General features: G+C 46.0%; 1 protein-coding gene across 1 annotated transcript in view; it reads right to left on the reverse strand.

The window, feature by feature from the left end:
• The window catches only part of TAOK1 (TAO kinase 1), a 57,233-nt gene extending 38,377 nt beyond the window's left edge, over positions 1-18,856 (reverse strand). Inside the window, exons 1-7 of the mRNA XM_087702910.1 lie at positions 18,619-18,856; positions 12,544-12,615; positions 10,700-10,801; positions 9,393-9,438; positions 7,184-7,280; positions 3,665-3,778; positions 2,094-2,185 (exon numbers count right to left, since the gene is read on the reverse strand). Coding sequence (XP_087559036.1) covers positions 2,094-2,185; positions 3,665-3,778; positions 7,184-7,280; positions 9,393-9,438; positions 10,700-10,801; positions 12,544-12,615; positions 18,619-18,750 — 655 coding nt within the window. The 5' untranslated portion in view covers positions 18,751-18,856. The remainder of the gene's footprint in view (positions 1-2,093; positions 2,186-3,664; positions 3,779-7,183; positions 7,281-9,392; positions 9,439-10,699; positions 10,802-12,543; positions 12,616-18,618) is intronic.
• Positions 18,857-19,198: the final 342 nt, after the last annotated feature.

A 19,198-nucleotide genomic window follows, 5' to 3' on the forward strand; every position in this document is an offset into this window, starting at 1 on the left:
TGGCCTAGATCATTCTTTATGTGTGGACTTCGACTCCCAGAATCCTTTGCAATGATGATCATGGTGGCTGGGGGATTCTGGGAGTTGAAGTCCGGACATCTTCAAGTGGCCAAGGTTGAGAAACACTGGCCTAGATCATTCTTTATGTGTGGACTTCGACTCCCAGAATCCTTTGCAATGATGATCATGGTGGCTGGGGAATTCTGGGAGTTGAAGTCCAGACATCTTCAAGTTGCCAAGGTTGAGAAACACTGCTGTAGGAGGGTGAAAAACAGGCCCAGTGGGACTACTGGAAGTTCGGAAATGATCCGTTTCCTGCTTCCGGAGGCTGGGGGAGGCCTTTCTTCACCCTCCCCAGGCTCCGGGGGCTTTCCTGAAGCCTGGGGAGGGCAAAAAGGGCCTTCCCCGCCCTCCACCCCCAGAGGAAAGACCAAGCTCAGGTTGGAGGTGAGCAGTGCAGTTCATATGGGGGGGTGGGGGTGGGGTTGTGCACGTATGCGCATGTGGGGGCGCACTTTGCATTATGGGTGCTGGCACACTATCGCATAGGCGTGCTCACATTTTTGATACCCAAGAACCAAAAGGTTAGCCATCCCTAGGCTAGCTTTTAAGGCAGGGGTGTCCAACTTCATTTTTGACCTGGGGGGGGGGGGTTGCGTTGCCAGGGTGGGCATATTGCCAGCTCAATATCACTCGTATCAGGGGCCCCTGTGGTGGTCCAAGTGCTCTGCCAGCGAAAACGGGGCCCCCCGAGTCCCGTTTTCGGCTGGGACGGCCTCCTGCAACCCTCTGCTCACTGGTGGGTTGGCCCTTTGCTATTGCCCCGGGGGGGGGGGGGTTCCCGCACAGCTGGATCTGGCCCGTGGGCCTTGAGTTTGACACCCCCGTTTTAAGGTCCGATGTTTTAATCCCACCATTGTTCGGTTCTGTTATTTAGGGGGTTATAAGCTGAACGTTCGCCTAGTGGAGAGAGGGGGCTGCATACCAATTTAATAAAAAAACAAGAAAAATAGGGGAGGAGAGAGGGAGGAAGGAAGAGGAGGACGACGACTCTGGGAACCTATGGCACACGTGGGCACACGCAACGTCACCAGCTGCACGCTGGTCTTCACTGGCGCTGGGGTGCCAGAAAACAGCCCGAAAAACAGCCTGAAAACGGCCCGAAAACAACCCAAAATTATCAAAAATATCAATATCAATAGCAGTTAGACTTATATACCGCTTCATGGGGCTTTCAACCCTCTCTAAGCGGGTTACAGAGTCAGCATATCGCCCCCAACAACAATCCGGGTCCTCATTTCACCCACCTCGGAAGGATGGAAGGCTGAGTCGACCTTGAGCCGGTGAGATTAGAACCGCTGAACTGCAGATAGCAGTCAGCTGAAGTGGCCTGCAGTACTGCACCCTAACCACTGTGCCACCTCGGCGTGCGCGTGCCAGACAGCTGGTCTTTGGGTTTCCCAGGCTCCAGCTTGCACGGGCATTCTGGTTTGGGCGCTCGGGTGCCGAAAACGTTTGCCATCACTGCTCTAGCCTCTCTGAGAGTATTTGTTTTCTCGCGGACATTTCATTACCCAGCTAGGTAACCGCATCAGTGCTTGTAGGGAGTGGGTGGGGTTTGCTCCGGTTTTATATACTAGCGGCTTGCCCTATCGGTGACAGTGGGAGAGTTCTTGGGGGGTTCCTTATTTATTAGGCTGTTGTCCACCGTTAGGTTGTCTAAGTTGGTGGTTCCTTGACTGGGTGAGGTGTTGTTTACAGTTTGGTGCTTGGGCCTAGTGTCAATCTTATTTGGGTGTTGAGTGCTACGGAGGAGGAGTTTGGGTCCTTTTTCTTCCCTTTTTGAGTTTATGGATTATCTCTTTTAAATGAGGACCCGGATTGTTGTTGGGGGCGATATGCCGACTCTGTAAACCGCTTAGAGAGGGCTGAAAGCCCTATGAAGCGGTATATAAGTCTGACTGCTATTGCTATAAATGGCGTGCAGCTGTGGTTGATCCCTGTGTGCCTGCTGATGGCCGACTTGTAAAGGAGCCAGTAGAACGGAAGCCAGGGACCCAAGTGGACCCACGGGGGGGGGGGGGGGGGCTCACCTAATTCAATGCAGGTGATCCCAAGAGACCACACGTCAACTTTACCATCGTACTGCCCTTCGTCCATGGCCAGGATCACCTCTGGGGCCATCCTAAAAAGCAAACGAAAGACACAGCGTTAGGTGCGAAGAGCCAGATCAGCTGTTCTGCTGCTCCTGCCGTTTTACGCAGGAATGTTTCCCCACATTGGCGGCTGTTGGCACCTGGATGCGACTTAGCTCTGCCTGGTACGGCTTGGCTCCTCACAGCCCCTCAAAGCAAGTTCTGTCCCCACCTCCCTGGCTTCCCAGAAGGGATCTGCTAACTGGCTTTGCGCTCCAAAAGGGGCGTCCCATTTTGGGGGGTGGTTAGTAGTAGATCAGAAGATCCCATCTCCATTCTGTTTGTGAACCGGTCCCTTTTTGTCTCGTTGTTGCTATTAAATTTGTTTGCTGCTCATCTCCCTTCAAAGCAGGCCTTGGCCCGCCTGCAACGTTAAAAGCAATGAAACGATAAACGTTCATTATTTTTAAAAAAACAAAGTTAAAAGGAGAAGAGCAATCCAAAGTAATGGATAGTTCGTGACGACGTTTAAAACCTTTTCATGTTTCCTGATGCACAAATTCTTATGTATTTTATTTTATGACACCGTAACCTGCCCAAAGAGATTTGAAAGGGAGACGGATGGCATATAAATTTAGTAAGTGAATCGTTTTAATTAATTTAATTACTGTATTCCCCTGAAAATAAAACAGGGTCTAATTTTCTTTTGATACCCGCCCCCCTCCGAAATAAGGCTTGGCCTTATTTTTTTGTTCCAAATTTTTTTTTTTTCTCTTACATACCATTGTAAGTATACATTACCATAATTCTTCTTCTTCTTTACATTTGTCATTCTTATACATTTCTTATTCCATTTAATAGGTTATGATACACAGTTTGGGTTGCTTTATTTACCATCCCTTCCTTCTTTTGCAACACCACCTTATTTTCCATTTCTTTTCTCCCACCCTCCTTTCTCTACTTTCTTCCTTCCTCCTCTCCTTTCCCTTCCTTCTTCCCTTACCTCTCCGCTACTCCTACTCTTCCTCTCCCCCTTCCTACCCTCTCTCCTTCTCTTTCTCTCCCTTCCAACTTCTCCTTCCCCTTCCTTCTTCCCTTAACTCTCCCCTATGTTTCCTCTCCCCCTTCTCACCCTCTCTCCTTCTCTTCCTCGCCCTTCCACCCTCCTCTCCTTTCCTTTTTCCCTCCTCTCCTTCCAATTCCTTCTTCCCTTACCTCGCCCTTACTCCTACTCTTCCTCCCCCCCTTTCTAGCCTCTCTCCTTCTCTTTCTCTCCCTTCCAACTTCTCCTTCCCCTTCCTTCTTCCCTTACCTCTCCCCTACATTTCCTCTCCCCCTTCCCACCCTCTCTCCTTCTCTTCCTCTCCCTTCCACCCTCCTCTCCTTTCCTTTTTCCCTCCTCTCCTTCCAATTCCTTCTTCCCTTACCTCTCCCGTATTCCTACTCTTCCTCCCCCCCTTTCTAGCCTCTCTCCTTCTCTTTTAAGCACTTTTAACTTAGGGAACACCCCCCACCACCACCCCGCTTACCAGTAGGGAGTCCCAACAAATGAATTGGCAGGGGACGCGATGGAAGCCGATCCAAAATCCGCCAGCTTCACCTGCCCGGGTTCCGTCAAAAGAATGTTCCCTGCCTTGATGTCCCTGGGAATGGAAGGAAGGCAAGCCACAGGTTGATCCACAAAGGGGGGGAAAAGACAATATGAGTAGTCCTTGACTTACAACCATTCACTGAGCAACAGCTTGAAGTTACAACATCACTGGAAAAAATCCGACCTGCTGGAAGTGCAGAAAAACGCAAGGGACCTTCTATCATATGTGGTGGAGCTGCCCGGAAACTCAAAAGTATTGGATTAAAATTTGGAAATAGATGCAACAAATTACAGAGGGACAAATAGAATATAAACCAGAACTCTTTCTGCTGGGAACAACCATGGGGAAATATAGAAAGAAAATTAAATACATACTGATACACCTGTTGACTACAGATAGAATAATGTTTGCCCAGTGTTGGAAACAAAGTGATATTCCCCCAGATGAATTAGTGATTCAGAAAATTCCAGGTTGCGCAGAAATGGGCAAGTTAACATTAAGATTAAAGGACAAAAAAGAGTCTGAATACTATGAAATTTGGGATAATTGGTATGAATGGTTGCATAAGAGGAATAAAGTTAATTCAGCCGAGAAACAATAAAGAAATGTATAGAATTGTAGGTGAATGTATATAAATATAGAAGCGATATAAGATTGATATATACAGGTATGGTGATACAACAATGTTAATGTGATGATTAGTAAGGTACTACATTTAGGCAAGAAAAACAAATGCACAGGTTCAGTATAAGTGGTACCTTGCTCAACAGTAATAACTGTGAATCGGGGATCTTGGAGTCCTAGTGGAGAACCATTTAAATATGAGCCAGCTGTGGGCAGCAGCTGCCCAAAAAACCAACACTGTTCTAGGCTGCATCAACAGAGGGAGAGAATCAAGATCAGGTGAAGGGTTAATACCACTTTACAAGGCCTTGGGAAGGCCACACTTGGAATATTTGCATTCAGTTTTGGTCACCACGATGTAGAAAAGATGTGGAGGCTCTGGAAAGAGTGCAGAGAAGAGCAAGAAAGAGGATTAGGGGACTGGAGGCTAAAACATATGAGGAACGGTTGCAGGAACTGGGGATGTCTAGTTTAATGAAAAGAAGGACCAGGGGAGACATGATAGCAGTCTTCCAATATCTCAGGGGTTGCCCCAAAGAAGAGGCAGTCAAGCTATTCTCCAAAGCACCTAAGGGCAGAACAAGAAGCAATGGGTGGAAACTAATCAAGGAGAGAAGCAACTTAGAACTGAGGAGAAATTTCCTGACAGTGAGAACAATGAATCAGTGGAACAGAAGTTGCCTCCAAAAGGTGCGAATGCCCAAACACTGAAAGTCTTTAAGAAGATGCTGGATAGCCATTTGTCTGGAACGGTATAGGGTTTCCTGCCTAGGCAGGGGGTTGGACTAGAAGACCTCCAAGGTCCCTTCCAACTCTGCTATTGTATTGCATTGCATTGCATTGTATTGTATTATTGTAAGATGTTACAGAGGGAAAAAACAATAAAAATTTGTCTACAAAAAAGAGAGAGAAAAAGTGTGTTATGACTGTTTTTCATACGACTGTTGCAGCGACCCCCGTGGCCACCTGATCAAAATGCAGGTGCTTGGCAACTGACTCGTATTTATGACCGTTGCTCTGTCCCCCGGGGGGGGGGGAATGTCATGCAATCTCCTTTTGCAACCTTCTGACAAGCAAAATCATTGGGGAAACTGGACTCATTTAACAACCACATTACTAACTTAACGACCGCAGTGGTTCACTTAACCACCGTGGAGCGAAGCATTTGTAAAATGGGGCCAAGCTCAATTAACAACGGTCTTGCTTAGCAACAGGAATTTTGGGCTCACGTTGAATACTAATAATTAACACCCACGCAGGTGGGTAATTTTCTAAAAATTAAAGTTTGCTTCATAAGTTATTTCTTTAAAAAATACAACATTTTTTTAAAGATCCCAATAAATGATGATGACGCTCCATTCTGTCTCCATAAAAGGGAATTTATTTATATCTCCTTTCCCTCTCTGCTGGCCCTACCATGCCACTTCAGCATTGCTAGATTTGTCCTTTGAAACCCAAAACTCGGGAAGGAGAAGCAGAAAACAGCTGATTCAGAAGGTTCACAAATAGAATATAGAACAACTGAAGGGACCTCAGAGGTCATTTAGTCCAACCCCTGCCTAGGCAGGAAACCCTACACCATTTCAGACAAATGGTTGTCCAGTCTCTTCTTAAAGACTTCCAGTGTTGGGGCATCCACAACTTCTGGAGGCAACTTGTTCCACTGGTTAATTGTTCTAGTAATAACTAATAATTCTAATGGGTTGGGTTGGCAATATATAAATCATGTAGCAATGTTGTACCTGTTTCTTTAAATCATACTGTAAAATGTAATTGGTTGTTGTTTTCCTCAATCGGCCATAAGAGGGAGCCAGAATGACTGTTAGTTCTCTCTGTTTTGTTAGATGCTGGGCTGACCTGATCTGAGTGTTTTGGAAGCTGGCTGTTAGGAAGTGCTGTGAGCTATTGTAAGTTTTGCAACTGTTAGCAAACTTTGTATACCGGCCTGTTTATATGATACTGCACTATGTTATTTGGATTATCCCTTAACTGAAAGACATTGATGACTGACTGTCTTATCCGTGTATGACTTGGACTGTTTAATGGACTCTGATATCTCTATTTCAACGACAGTAGAAGCCTATTTAAACTGCAGTGTCTCTGTATGCTGGTTTGTGTGTTCTCCAACACAACTCTCACAACGCTTCGCTGAACGTACTCGCTCGGGGAGCTTACTTAACATAACTATCAGGCAATTTCTCCTCAGTTCTAAGTTGCTTCTCTCCTTGATTAGTTTCCACCCATTGCTTCTTGTTCTGCCCTCAGGTGTCTTGGAGAATAACTTGACTCCCTCTTCTTTGTGGCAACCCCTGAGATGTTGGAAGATTGCTATCATGTCTCCCCTAGTCCTTCTTTTCATTAAACTAGACATGCCCAGTTCCTGCAACCGTTCTTCATATGTTTTAGTTTCCAGTCCCCTAATCCTCTTTCTTGCTCTTCTCTGCACTCTTTCTAGAGTGTCCGCATCCTTTTTTCAATTGTGGCGACAAAACTAGATGGAAAAATTCCAGGTGTGGCCTTACCAAGGCCTTATAAAGTGGTATTAACCCTTGACATGATCTTCATTCTGTCCCTCTGTTGATGTAGCCTAGAACTGTGTTGGCTTTTTTGGCAGCTGCTGCACACGGCTGGCTCCTATTTAAGTAGTTGTCCACTCGGACTGCAAGGTCCATCTCGCAGTTACTACTATTGAACCAGGTACCACCTATACTGTACCTGTGCATTTCGTTTTTCTTGCCCAAATGTAGAACCTGACTCTTTTCACCACTGAATTTCATTTTGTGACTTGGAGCAGGAATCAAGGCAAGGAGAGGCCCAGAGGGAAGGACTCACCGATGGATCAGATTGTGGGAATGCAAGTAGGCCAATCCTTGAAGAGCACCGTGAGTGATTGCAGCAATTTCCACTTCTTGCAAAGGCTTTTTATGAACTGGAGGAAAGAGAGAGAGGCATTGTTAGCAGGGCAGTAATGGCATTAAGCGGGGCGTCCAATCTTGGGAACTTTTAAGATGGGTGGAGTTCAACTTCCAGAATTCCCCAGCCAGCAGAGCTGGCTGGGGAATTCTGGAAGTTAGCAATAGCAATAGCAGTAGACTTATATACCACTTCATAGGGCTTTCAGCCCTCTCTAAGCGGTTCACAGAGAGTCAGCATATTGCCCCCAACAACAATCTGGGTCCTCATTTTACCCACCTCGGAAGGATGGAAGGCTGAGTCAACCCTGAGCCGGTGAGATTTGAACCGCTGAACTGCTGATCTAGCAGTAGCCTGCAGTGCTGCATTTAACCACTGCGCCACCTTGGCTCTCCACCCATCTTAAAAGTTCCCAAGATGGGGAACTCTCATTTCAAGATTTCCTCTTCAGCTACACACAGCCTAAAATTCAAACTACCAATGATAGTTTAGGTAACCTAAAGAGCCGAGGTGGCGCAGTGGTTAAATGCAGCACTGCAGGCTACTTCAGCTGACTGCAGTTCAGCAGTTCGGCTGTTCAAATCCCACCAGGCTCAAGGTTGACTCAGCCTTCCATCCTTCCGAGGTGGGTGAAATGAGGACCCGGATTGTTGTTGGGGGCAATATGCTGACTCTGTAAACCGCTTAGAGAGGGCTGAAAGCCCTATGAAGCGGTTATATAAGTCTAACTATTGCTATTGCTAACCTTCCATCTCTTATGAAGTCCATGAGTGGATATATGCCCTTTTTGCTGAAAACTGCAAGAGGAATATCAAATAAAGGAAAAAGATTATTTCAGTAATAGTTAAGGGAAAAAAAACGATTAGAAATCTTTCTGGCAGTAGGGCAAAAAAGTAAAATAAAAAAAAACCCAGCTGAATTCAACAATCATTATAATATATAATATATTTCCTGCCGTCAGTTTTCTATATTTTTTTTAATGTCTTGTTGCTTGATGTATTGTGACGTCTTAAGTCACTGTGGCTTACAGACCATGGTTATGTGGCACAGTAGTTACAGACCATGGTTTATGTGGCACAGTAGTTACAGACCATGGTTTATGTGGCACAGTAGTTATAGACCATGGTTTATGTGGCACAGTAGACCATGGTTTATGTGGCACAGTAGTTACAGACCATGGTTTATATAGCGCAGAGCTATGGTGGTGCTGTGGTTAGAATACAGTACTGCAGGGCTGAATCACTGCCCACTCCAGGAGTTCAATCCTGACTGGCTCAAAGTTGACTCAGCCTTTCGTCCTTCCGAGGTGGGTCAAATGAGGACCCAGATTGTTGGGGGTAAATAGGCTGACTCTGTAAACCGCTGAGAGAGGGCTGGAAAGCACTGTGAAGCGGTATATACGTCTAAGGGCTATTGCTTGGGAAGGAAGTGAGGGAAGGAGGAAGGAAGTGAGGAAGGAAGACAAGAAGGAAAGAAGGAAGGAGGGGGGGAGGAAAGGAAGGAAGGATGAGAAGGAAGGATGGAAGACAAGAAGGAAGGAAGGGAGGGAGGAAAGGAAGAAGGAAAGAATGTTGCAGTTGTTAGAAGGCAGTATTGCAGGCTAAACTCTGCCCACAGCCTGGAAGTTCGATCCTGACTGGCTCAAGGCTGACTCATCCTTCCATCCTTCCGAGGTGGGTAAAATGAGGACCCAGATTGTTGGGGGGAAAGAGGCTGGCTCTGTAAACCGCTTAGAGAGGGCTGTGAAGCATTGTGAAGCACTATATAAGTCCTAAGGGCTATTGCTATTATAGAAATAGAAATTCAGTGTATTCAACAAGCCACTGTTAAGTAAACATGGTTTTATGGTTTTATGGTTTTATTATTTATAGGCCGCCCTTTTCCCTGAGGGGACTCAGGGCGGCTTACAATATATAGGGAGGGGAGTACAAGACAATAAGACATAAAACAATACATAAGTAAAAATAGTACACAACATTCATCATTCGGGTGGGGACGGATTAACATGACAACACGACACTTCTAACTACTATTAAAGTTTGAGAAACTGTCTCCAATACATTGCCCAAGTCCAATTTTTTGCGTGTAATTAATTAGGGTTCATTAAAAAAATATGAAAAGGACTTACCTTCTAGTAAATCTGAAGCTGATCCTAAACAATATTCCATAACAAGCTGCAGCAGAGAGAAAGGAAGAGGAATTTTTAAGAGGGCAGTTCAGGTGGCGAAGAAAGAAAGATTTTGATTTAAGTCTCCTGTCTTCACCAGTTTGTTCTAGATACAAATGCAGTTTCTCAAATTTATTTCTATTCGTTTTAAGTTTCATTTACAACTTTTTAAAATATATAATTCAAGGAGGTCAACATGCCTAATACTGCCTAATACTACCGGGTTGGGCTGGAAGGAGAATGGTTGATCCAAAATTACCCAGCTGGCTTTCAGGCCTCACGTGGGACTAGAACTCCAGCTGGGTGACTTTGGGCCAATCACCAGGAGATGGTGAGTTCTAGTCCTGCCTTAGGCATGAAAGCCAATTGGATGACTTTGGGCCAATCACCAGGAGACGGTGAGTTCTAGTCCTGCCTTAGGCATGAAAGCCAATTCGATGACTTTGGATCAATTACCAGGAGACGGTGAGTTCTAGTCCTGCCTTAGGCATGAAAGCCAATTGGATGACTTTGGGCCAATCACCAGGAGACGGTGAGTTCTAGTCCTGCCTTAGGCATGAAAGCCAATTGGATGACTTTGGGCCAATCACCAGGAGACGGTGAGTTCTAGTCCTGCCTTAGGCATGAAAGCCAATTGGATGACCTTGGGCCAATCACCAGGAGACGGTGAGTTCTAGTCCTGCCTTAGGCATGAAAGTCAATTGGATGACTTTGGGCCAATCACCAGGAGACGGTGAGTTCTAGTCCTGCCTTAGGCATGAAAGTCAACTGGATGACTTTGGGCCAATCACCAGGAGACGGTGAGTTCTAGTCCTGCCTTAGGCATGAAAGTCAATTGGATGACTTTGGGCCAATCACCAGGAGACGGTGAGTTCTAGTCCTGCCTTAGGCATGAAAGTCAATTGGATGACTTTGGGCCAATCACCAGGAGACGGTGAGTTCTAGTCCTGCCTTAGGCATGAAAGCCAGCTGGGTGACTTTGGGCCAATCACCAGGAGACGGTGAGTTCTAGTCCTGCCTTAGGCATGAAAGCCAATTGGATGACTTTGGGCCAATCACCAGGAGACGGTGAGTTCTAGTCCCGTCTTAGGTGTAAAAATCAGCTGGCCAGTTCCTCTCTCTCAGCCCAACCCAACCTCCCAGGGTCGTTGTTGTGTGGAGGAGAAAGGAGCAACAGATACGTTTGCTGCCTTGAGTTGTTTATAAAAATAATAAAGAGACAGGCTACTACTAAAATAATCAAATGAATAAAACAAATATCGGCTCACCCATGCTGTATGGTCCCGCAGGTAGCAGCCTTTGTACTCTATGCTGTTCGGATGCTTAATCCGTTGGAGGAATTTCACTTCCTTAATGATATCCTGCCATTTCTGGAGAGGAGAAAAAGGAGCCGCTTCGTAAGAGGGCAGTAAAACTTAAAAAGGAAGAAAGAGTAAAGTCATCTAATGAAGGAAACTGAACATGTGGGCCACCCAGGACAAATTCATTCTAATTCTCTGCCCAGAATGGCAGGGCTGTCACCAGAAATAAAAATAATAAATCAGTGCGCAGAAAGGAAGGACACTTCTTCAGCCATATAGCTATAGGATTGCTTATTTCCAAATTGAAACTTGCTTTTTGTTTGGCCAAAAGTATAATCTCTCAATTTTGTTATATCTATATCTCCATTTATCTATGTATTTCTACCTCTATCTCTATCTATCTATGGTATTTTTGGGGGTATAAGACGCACCAAGGTTTTGAAGAGGCAAATTAAAAAAAAAGTTTTTGCACTCTGCAGACCTCCCAAAAATGGTCCGTTTTTCGCTCGTTTGTGCCCTCCCCAGCCCCCAGGAGCACTCGGGAAGCCTCCTAAAGGCTCTGCATGGCCATTTTGGTGAAGGGGTGGGGGGAATTCGGGAGGCCAAAAATGCTGTATTCAGTCTATAAGATGCACCCAGATTTTCACCCTCTTTTTTGAGGGGAAAAAGGTGCGTCTTATACTACAAAAAATATGGTCGGTCTGTCTGTCTGTCTGTCTGTCTGTCTGTCTGTCTGTCTATCTATCTATCTATCTATCTATCTATCTCTATCATCTATCTATCTATCCACCTATCTCTCTCTATCTCTATCATCTATCTATCTATCTATCTATCTATCTATCTATCTATCTATCTATCTATCTATCTCTATCATCTATCTATCCACCTATCTCTCTCTATCTCTATCATCTATCTATCTACCATCTATCTATCTACCATCTATCTATCTATCTATCTATCTATCTATCTATCTATCTATCTATCTATCTATCTATCTATCTATCTATCTATCTATCTCTATCATCTATCTATCCACCTATCTCTCTCTATCTCTATCATCTATATCTACCATCTATCTATCCATCCATCATCTATCTATCTATCTATCTATCTATCTATCTATCTATCTATCTATCTATCTATCTATCTATCTATCTATCTATCCATCCATCTATCCATCTATCCATCAATCTAACAATCTATATCATCTATCTATCTATCTATCTATCTATCTATCTATCTATCTATCTATCTATCTATCTATCTATCTATCTATCTATCTATCTATCTATCTCTATCATCTATCTATCTATCTATCTATCATCTATCAATCAATCAATCTATCTCTATCATCTATCTATCTATCTATCTATCTATCTATCTATCTATCTATCTATCTATCTATCTATCTATCTATCTATCTATCCATCCATCCATCCATCCATCCATCCATCCATCCATCCATCCATCCATCCATCCATCCATCCACCCACCCAACCCACCCACCCACCCACCTACCCACCCACCTACCTACCTACCTACCTACCTACCTACCTACCTATCTCTGGCAAAAACCTTTCCTGCCATATCTCATTCTTTCCCAGAATTCTCCTGGACATGCTAAAGGGCCCCTTCACTGTCAGTATCACAATGCCCTCCTTGCCATCTTCTGTATACTTTGTCGGCTCCTGTGCTGCTCACATTTCCCATCCCCTTAATTCTCCTGGCGTGCTGGTTTCCTTCCTCCGGGCAGGCAGGATTCGAACCCGCCAACAGTTCGGAGCCTTCTGGGCACCAAAGGCTTTGCTTACCTCGTTCGACTGCTTCCCACTGTAAGACATTTTCTTGATGGCCACCACTTCGTTGGTGCGCACATCCCGTGCCTGCAAGACCAAAAACACAGAAAGCTTGAGTTGGTTTTTTTTTCCCCCCCAAAAGCTCTACTCCTTTGATGGAGAATGTATGGCGCACGAGCCGACGCCCAACTCAGCTCCACCACGCATGCATGGTGTCTCTCACCGCCCACCTGATTTTGGGGGTCTCTGCCACGCATGTGGGAGACGTGCGCGCTTGTGCAGTGGGGCGGGGAGTTGCATGCACATGCACGGGGAGGCAGGGTGGTCACGCACACATATGCGAGGGTGGGGGAGTGCGGGGAGTGACGCATCCTCCCCCCCCCCCCCGCAGCCCATTTTTGGTCACAGGAACGAGGGGAGTGCGCGGAGTCGTGTGCATGCAGGAGGAGCATGGGTGGATTAGCCAGTGGAACAGCTCGCCTCCAGAGGTTGTGGGTGCTCCATCGCTGGAGATTTTTAAAGAAAAGAGTGGACAACCGTTTGTCCAGAATGATAAGAGGGTCTCCTGCTCAGGCAGGAGGTTGGATTAGAAGACCTCCAAGGTCCCTTCCAACTCTGTTACTCTCTTATGAAAGGTGTGTCCTCTGTTTCCCTTTTCCTTCCTTCCTTCTTTTCCCTTTCTCCCTTTCTTCATCTTTTCCCCTTTCCTTCCTTCCTTCCTCCCACCCATCCTTTTTTCCCTTTCTCCCTTTCTTCATCTTTTCCCATTTCCTTCCTTCCTTCCTTCCACCCATCCATTCATCCTTTTTTCCCTTTCTCGTTTTCCTCATCTTTTCCCTTTTCCTTCTTTCCGTCCTTCTTTCCCCTCATTTTCCTCATCTTTTCCCCTTTCCTTCCTTCCTTCCTTCCTTCCACCCACCCACCCATTCATCCTTTTTTCCCTTTCTCATTTTCCTCAGCTTTTCCCCTTTCCTTCCTTCCTTCCTTCCTTCCTTCCTTCCTTCCTTCCTTCCTTCCTTCCTTCCTTCCACCCACTCATCCTTTTTTCCCTTTCTCATTTTCCTCAGCTTTTCCCTTTTCCTTCTTTCCATCCTTCTTTTCCCCTCATTTTCCTCCTCATCTTTTCCCCCTTCCTTCCTTCCTTCCTTCCTTCCTTCCTTCCTTCCTTCCTTCCTTCCTTCCTTCCTTCTTTCCTTCCTTCCACCCACCCACCCACCCACCCACCCACCCACCCGTCCATTCATCCTTTTTTCCCTTTCTCATTTTCCTCCTCTTTCCCCTTACGTGAAGGTTCAATTAAGTTGGGTGTTTTTGCTAAAGGCCCCATGCGCAGGAATCTTCTGGTCCGCACCTGTTTGGGGACTCTGCAGAATTTAAAGGGGGCTGGACTTAGTTCACTTGTGGCTATGTGGGGATGCTGGGCTGATTGCTCTTTTAACGTCCGTCCCCCCCCAGGTTTTGCTACTCCTCCTTTTTACAGCCGGTCCCTGGGTTGCTACGGACCTTCGTGTCTCTCTCAGTGTCTAAGAGGAGCAACAAATATTGTGGCAATTAATCTGTGCTACGCAATCTGTTGCCAGAGGGCCAAGTGGGGAGTGGCGGGGGGGGGGGGGAATAAAATGATGCTGTTAAAAGCAACGACCTCTGAGCTGAGATTCCTACAAAAGGAGCTTGCAACTCTGGATGGAAAGAGGTTGGCTTGGCCAGGAGCAAAAAAAATGCAAGTTATCCTTAATGCAGGCTGGGCACCAGGAACCGCAGCATTGGCAGAGCTCAGCTAGGCTGGTTTGCAGCGCCAACATGATGTAATATCTGGGGAAGATCACGCATGGGGTGGGGTGGGGTGGGGGGGAGAGCTGCTTGTTTTCCAAGCCCTCAATGCAGCCCTTTCATCCGATCTGCCTCATCATTCCTGCTTTGAGCTGCAGAGGCCCAGGAAGGGCAGGGCGGAGGCTGGGCAGTCCTAAGTAGTGGGCAAGAGCCACGCCAGGGAGATGGTTAGATGCCTAGCCCTCCACCCCACTCCCTGGCGATCAGGAGAAGCACCCCCCGCCCTCAATTGCCACCTCCTGAAAACAGAGCCAGGCCTTAAACTCAAGTTTAAACTCCTGGGCTTCCTCCTTCCCAGCTTTCGGTGTGTTGGATGGTTTCAAGAACTCTAAAACTAAGTTAATATCATGGTTCTCTTAGGCGCTGTGCGGGCTGCCAGCCACCTTACCCGATGCAGTCCTTACACTGCGCTGATGGCATTCCCTGGTTGGGTGGTGAGAGGCATGCAAGAAAACCTCCAAGCTCGGAGCGCACGAAGGATCCCACAATCCTCTTCCTTTTCATAATCCCCCCCTCCCTTCTAGCACTGATGATGTCCCCTAGTTGGGTCATGAAACGTCTGTAAGAGAAAAACTAAACTCAGAGTGCACCAAGGAGCCCATCGTCCATTTCCTTCTTCTTCCCACCTCCTCCCTTTTGCAAACGTCACACTCCCTTCTAGCACTGATGATGTCCCCTACTTGGGTCGAGAAACGTCTGCAAGGAAGCCACCAAGCTTGGTCAGCACCAAGGACCACACAGTCTTTTTCCCCGCTGCAACTCCCCCTCCCTTCTAGCACTGATGATGTTCCCTAGTTGGGTCATGAAATGTCTGCAAGAAAACCACTAAGCTCAGAGAGCACCACGGACCCCAACAGTCCTCCTCCCCCTCCCTCTCCTCCTCCTCCTCTTTTTTCTCCTCCTCCTCTTTCTTCTCCTCCTCCTCCTCCTCTTTCTTCTCCTCCTCCTCCTCTGTGCAAACCTTCTCCCTTCTAGCATTGATGACGATTCCCTAGGTGGGTAATGAAATGTATGCAAGAAAACCGCCATGCTTGGAGAGCAACATGGACCCCACAGTCATCCTCGTCCTCCTCCTCCTCCTCCTGCTTCTTTCTCCTCCCTGCAAACCCCACTCCCTCTAGCACTGATGATGTTCCCTAGTTGGGTCATGAAACGTCTGCAAGAAAAACACCAAACCACCAAGGACCCCACAATCCTCCTCCTCCTCCCTGCAATCCCCCCCCCCTTCCTTCTAGCCCTGATGATGTTCCCTAGTTGGGTCGTAAAACGTCTGCAAGGAAACCACCCATCTCAGAGAGCACCACAGTCCTTTCTTCTACTCCTCCTCCTCTTTGCAAACTCCTCTCCCTTCTAGCCCTGATGATGTTCCCTAGTTGGGTCGTGAAATGTCTGCAAAAAGCCACCCAGCTCAGAGAGCGTCAAGGAGCCCACAAGTCAACCCTGAGCTACAGAGATTCTCTTCTCTTCGCCATCTTTACCGCTAGCGCCTTCTGCCTTGGGAAACCCGAGAAAGATTTTTCTTTTTTCTGCTCTACAAAACGTTGCAGTTCAAGGGTGTGTGTGTGTGTGTGTGTGTGTGTGTGTGTGTGTGTGTGTCCTAAAGGAAGACACCCAAATCCTGCGCTAGAAGACCTCCAAGGTCCATTCCAACTCTCTTAATTCTCTTAACCTGCCACCCCGTCCGCCATCCAGGTGGTGCCACCAGGAGCTGGCGCTGCCTCCCGCAGACCCTCATCCTGCCTCGACGGGAGGCAGCTGCGTGACGCCGGCAGGAAATCGCACGACTTCCAGCTGCCTTCCCCAACGCCGCGCTTGACAATGGAAGCCAGTCTGTGGGTTTCCAGGCACAACAATAACGTGCCTTTTGTTAGGTTTGGCTATTGTTCGAGGAGAACCGTGTTTCCCCCCCTTGGAGGAGAGGAGGGGGGAGGACCCTGGGGCCAAGTATCGAGAGCCTGAAGGAGCAGCTTGCCACTCGAAGCTCATCAGCAGCCAAGGAAAGCTGGGTTGGGGGTGCATCCGTGGGAAATGGGTCACAAGGAATCCCCCCTCTCTGATGCCCGCTGTTAACTCCCTGCGGCATGAGCTGGCTGCCTTCATCTATATGCCAAGGGTGTCCAACCCTGGCAGCTTTTAAGGCCTGTGGACTTCAACCTCCCAGAATGCCCCAGCCGGCATGAACCACAAGACTTCAAAAAGGCCAAGGTTGGCCACCTCTGGTCTAAGGGGAAGGCAAAAGATTTAACATCACTTGAAGACTCCCACAATGCTGGCTGGGGAATTCTGGGAGTTGAAGTCCACAGAGGAAGCTGTCAAGGTTGGACACCTGGTTTAGATGATTACCTATCAGAGAGATGGTAGATAGGTAGGTAGGTAGGTAGGTAGGTAGATGATTGATAGATAGATAGATAGATAGATAGATAGATAGATAGATAGATAGATAGATAGATAGATAGATAGATGATAGATAGATGATAGATAGATGATAGAGAGAGAGAGAGAGAGATAGATAGATAGATAGATAGATAGAGAGAGAGAGAGAGAGAGAGAGAGAGAGAGATGATAGATAGATAGATAGATAGATAGATAGATAGATTAGATAGATAGATGATAGATAAATGATAGAGAGAGAGAGAGATAGATAGATGATAGATAGATAGATAGATGATAGATAGATAGATAGATGATAGATAGATGATAGAGAGAGAGAGAGAGAGAGAGAGAGAGAGAGAGAGAGAGAGATAGATGATAGAGAGAGAGAGAGATAGATAGATAGATAGATAGATAGATGATAGAGAGAGAGAGAGAGAGAGATGATAGATAGATAGATAGATAGATAGATAGATAGATAGATAGATGATAGATAGATGATAGAGAGAGAGAGAGAGAGAGAGAGAGATAGATAGATAGATGATAGAGAGAGAGAGAGAGAGAGAGAGACAGATAGATAGATAGATAGATAGATGATAGAGAGAGAGAGAGAGAGATGATAGATAGATAGATAGATAGATAGATAGATAGATAGATAGATAGATAGATAGATAGATAGATAGATGATAGATAGATAGATATGGCAGGTAGGTAGGTAGGTAGGTAGGTATAGATTATAGGTAGGTAGGTAGACAGACAGACAGACAGACAGACAGACACAGATAGTTGATAGATGATAGATAGATAGATATGGTAGGTAGGTAGGTATAGATGATAGATAGATAGATAGATAGATAGATAGATAGATAGATAGATAGATAGATAGATAGATAGATAGATAGATAGATATGGTAGGTAGGTAGGTATAGATGATAGATAGATAGATAGATAGATAGATAGATAGATAGATAGATAGATAGATATAGAGATAGATAGATGATAGATAGATGATAGATAGATAGATAGATAGATAGATAGATAGATAGATAGATAGATAGATAGATAGATAGATAGAAATAGGTCATAGATAGATGATAGATATGGCAGGTAGGCAGGTAGACAGACAGACAGAGATAGATGATGGATGGATGGATAGATGGAAAGAGATTGATATAGATGATAGATAAATAGATAGATTAAATAGAGATAGATAAATAAGATAGATATGATAGATGATACAGTAGATATTGATGATTGATAGATGTGTCAGGCCTGCAGTTATATCCCTTTTAGGATCTTTGGCCTGCCACACTCTCTCTTATTTCATTATGCTGTTTCATTAGTGTAGTAGTTGGGAGGGGGGAATAGAAAGGAGTAGAATGGTGGAATGTGTTGTTGTCATTCTTTTCTAGAAGCCCAAGGTCATCTTTTGTCTCTGCACCTCTGCACCTGACCGGAAGCAGCCGGGTCGAGATGCCAGCGTGGAAGAAGAAGATTGGACCATGTGATGGATTGTGGGTGTGGGGACAAGATCATGAACTTTCAACTGGGTGGGAATCCTAGGTAACCTCCAGAATTGGGATTTACACAGATGTGCTAAGATGTCTGATTTATTAAATTGGAACTTTAAGGATCGTTTTGCCTTGGACTCTGATTTAATTCTACATGATACGTGGAACGCTGACAAGATGATTGATCCAGAGACCAGTTAAAAATTTAAAGACTGTGTGATTCATTTAACAACCACAGCAATCCACTTAACAACCGTGCCAAATAAGGTTGCAAAAAAGGTTAGGGTGGTCATAAATCGAGGACAACCTGGTGGTGCCCCCCCTTTCCCATGTCCCTTGCAGGAATTCCCCCCCCCCCCAAAAAAGAAAGACTGCTTACAAAATAAACGGCTCCAAAGCTTCCATGGCCGATCTCCCGGAGGTCGGTGAAGAGCTTCTCCGGATCTTCTTTGTAAAACAACTCGGCGATTTCCGGGTCCTTCAGGCTGCCTGCTCGGCTGGTGGACGGCATTCTGCTGGGCGGGGGTGGGTGAGTGGGAGCCCACCAGCTATCTGGGCCGGAAATGCCCCGTCAGCCCTGGGGGGCTCATCTGGGTGCAGGAAGTGTCGTTCACATGGATCACTGCAAGGGGAGAGGAAGGGAGAGAAGGCAGCAGGTTAGGGAAGCAAAAGAAAGATTCCCACGGGTTCAATGATATTATTTACTAGCCAATAACCTGCAGGGTATTTATTTAGTCCCGGAGTCCTACGGGATTGGGCGGCATATAAATTTATTAAATTACAATTACAATTAAATTACAATTACAATTTATAGGAGGAAAATGTCCGGACCAAACGTAATTTATAATGTTGGATTTTCCCTCGTACCAGAGGGAGCCCCCTTGTGGAGAACTGTGAAGCCGTTACCATGGCAGCTCCACTGTGCTGTACAGTAGAAGCCATTTTAAGGCACAACAGGC

This window comes from Thamnophis sirtalis, unplaced genomic scaffold (genome assembly GCF_051295495.1).
Source record: "Thamnophis sirtalis isolate CommonGarterSnake01/CBP01778 unplaced genomic scaffold, rThaSir2_p1.2 scaffold_17, whole genome shotgun sequence".
Taxonomy (NCBI): Eukaryota; Metazoa; Chordata; class Lepidosauria; order Squamata; family Natricidae; genus Thamnophis; species Thamnophis sirtalis.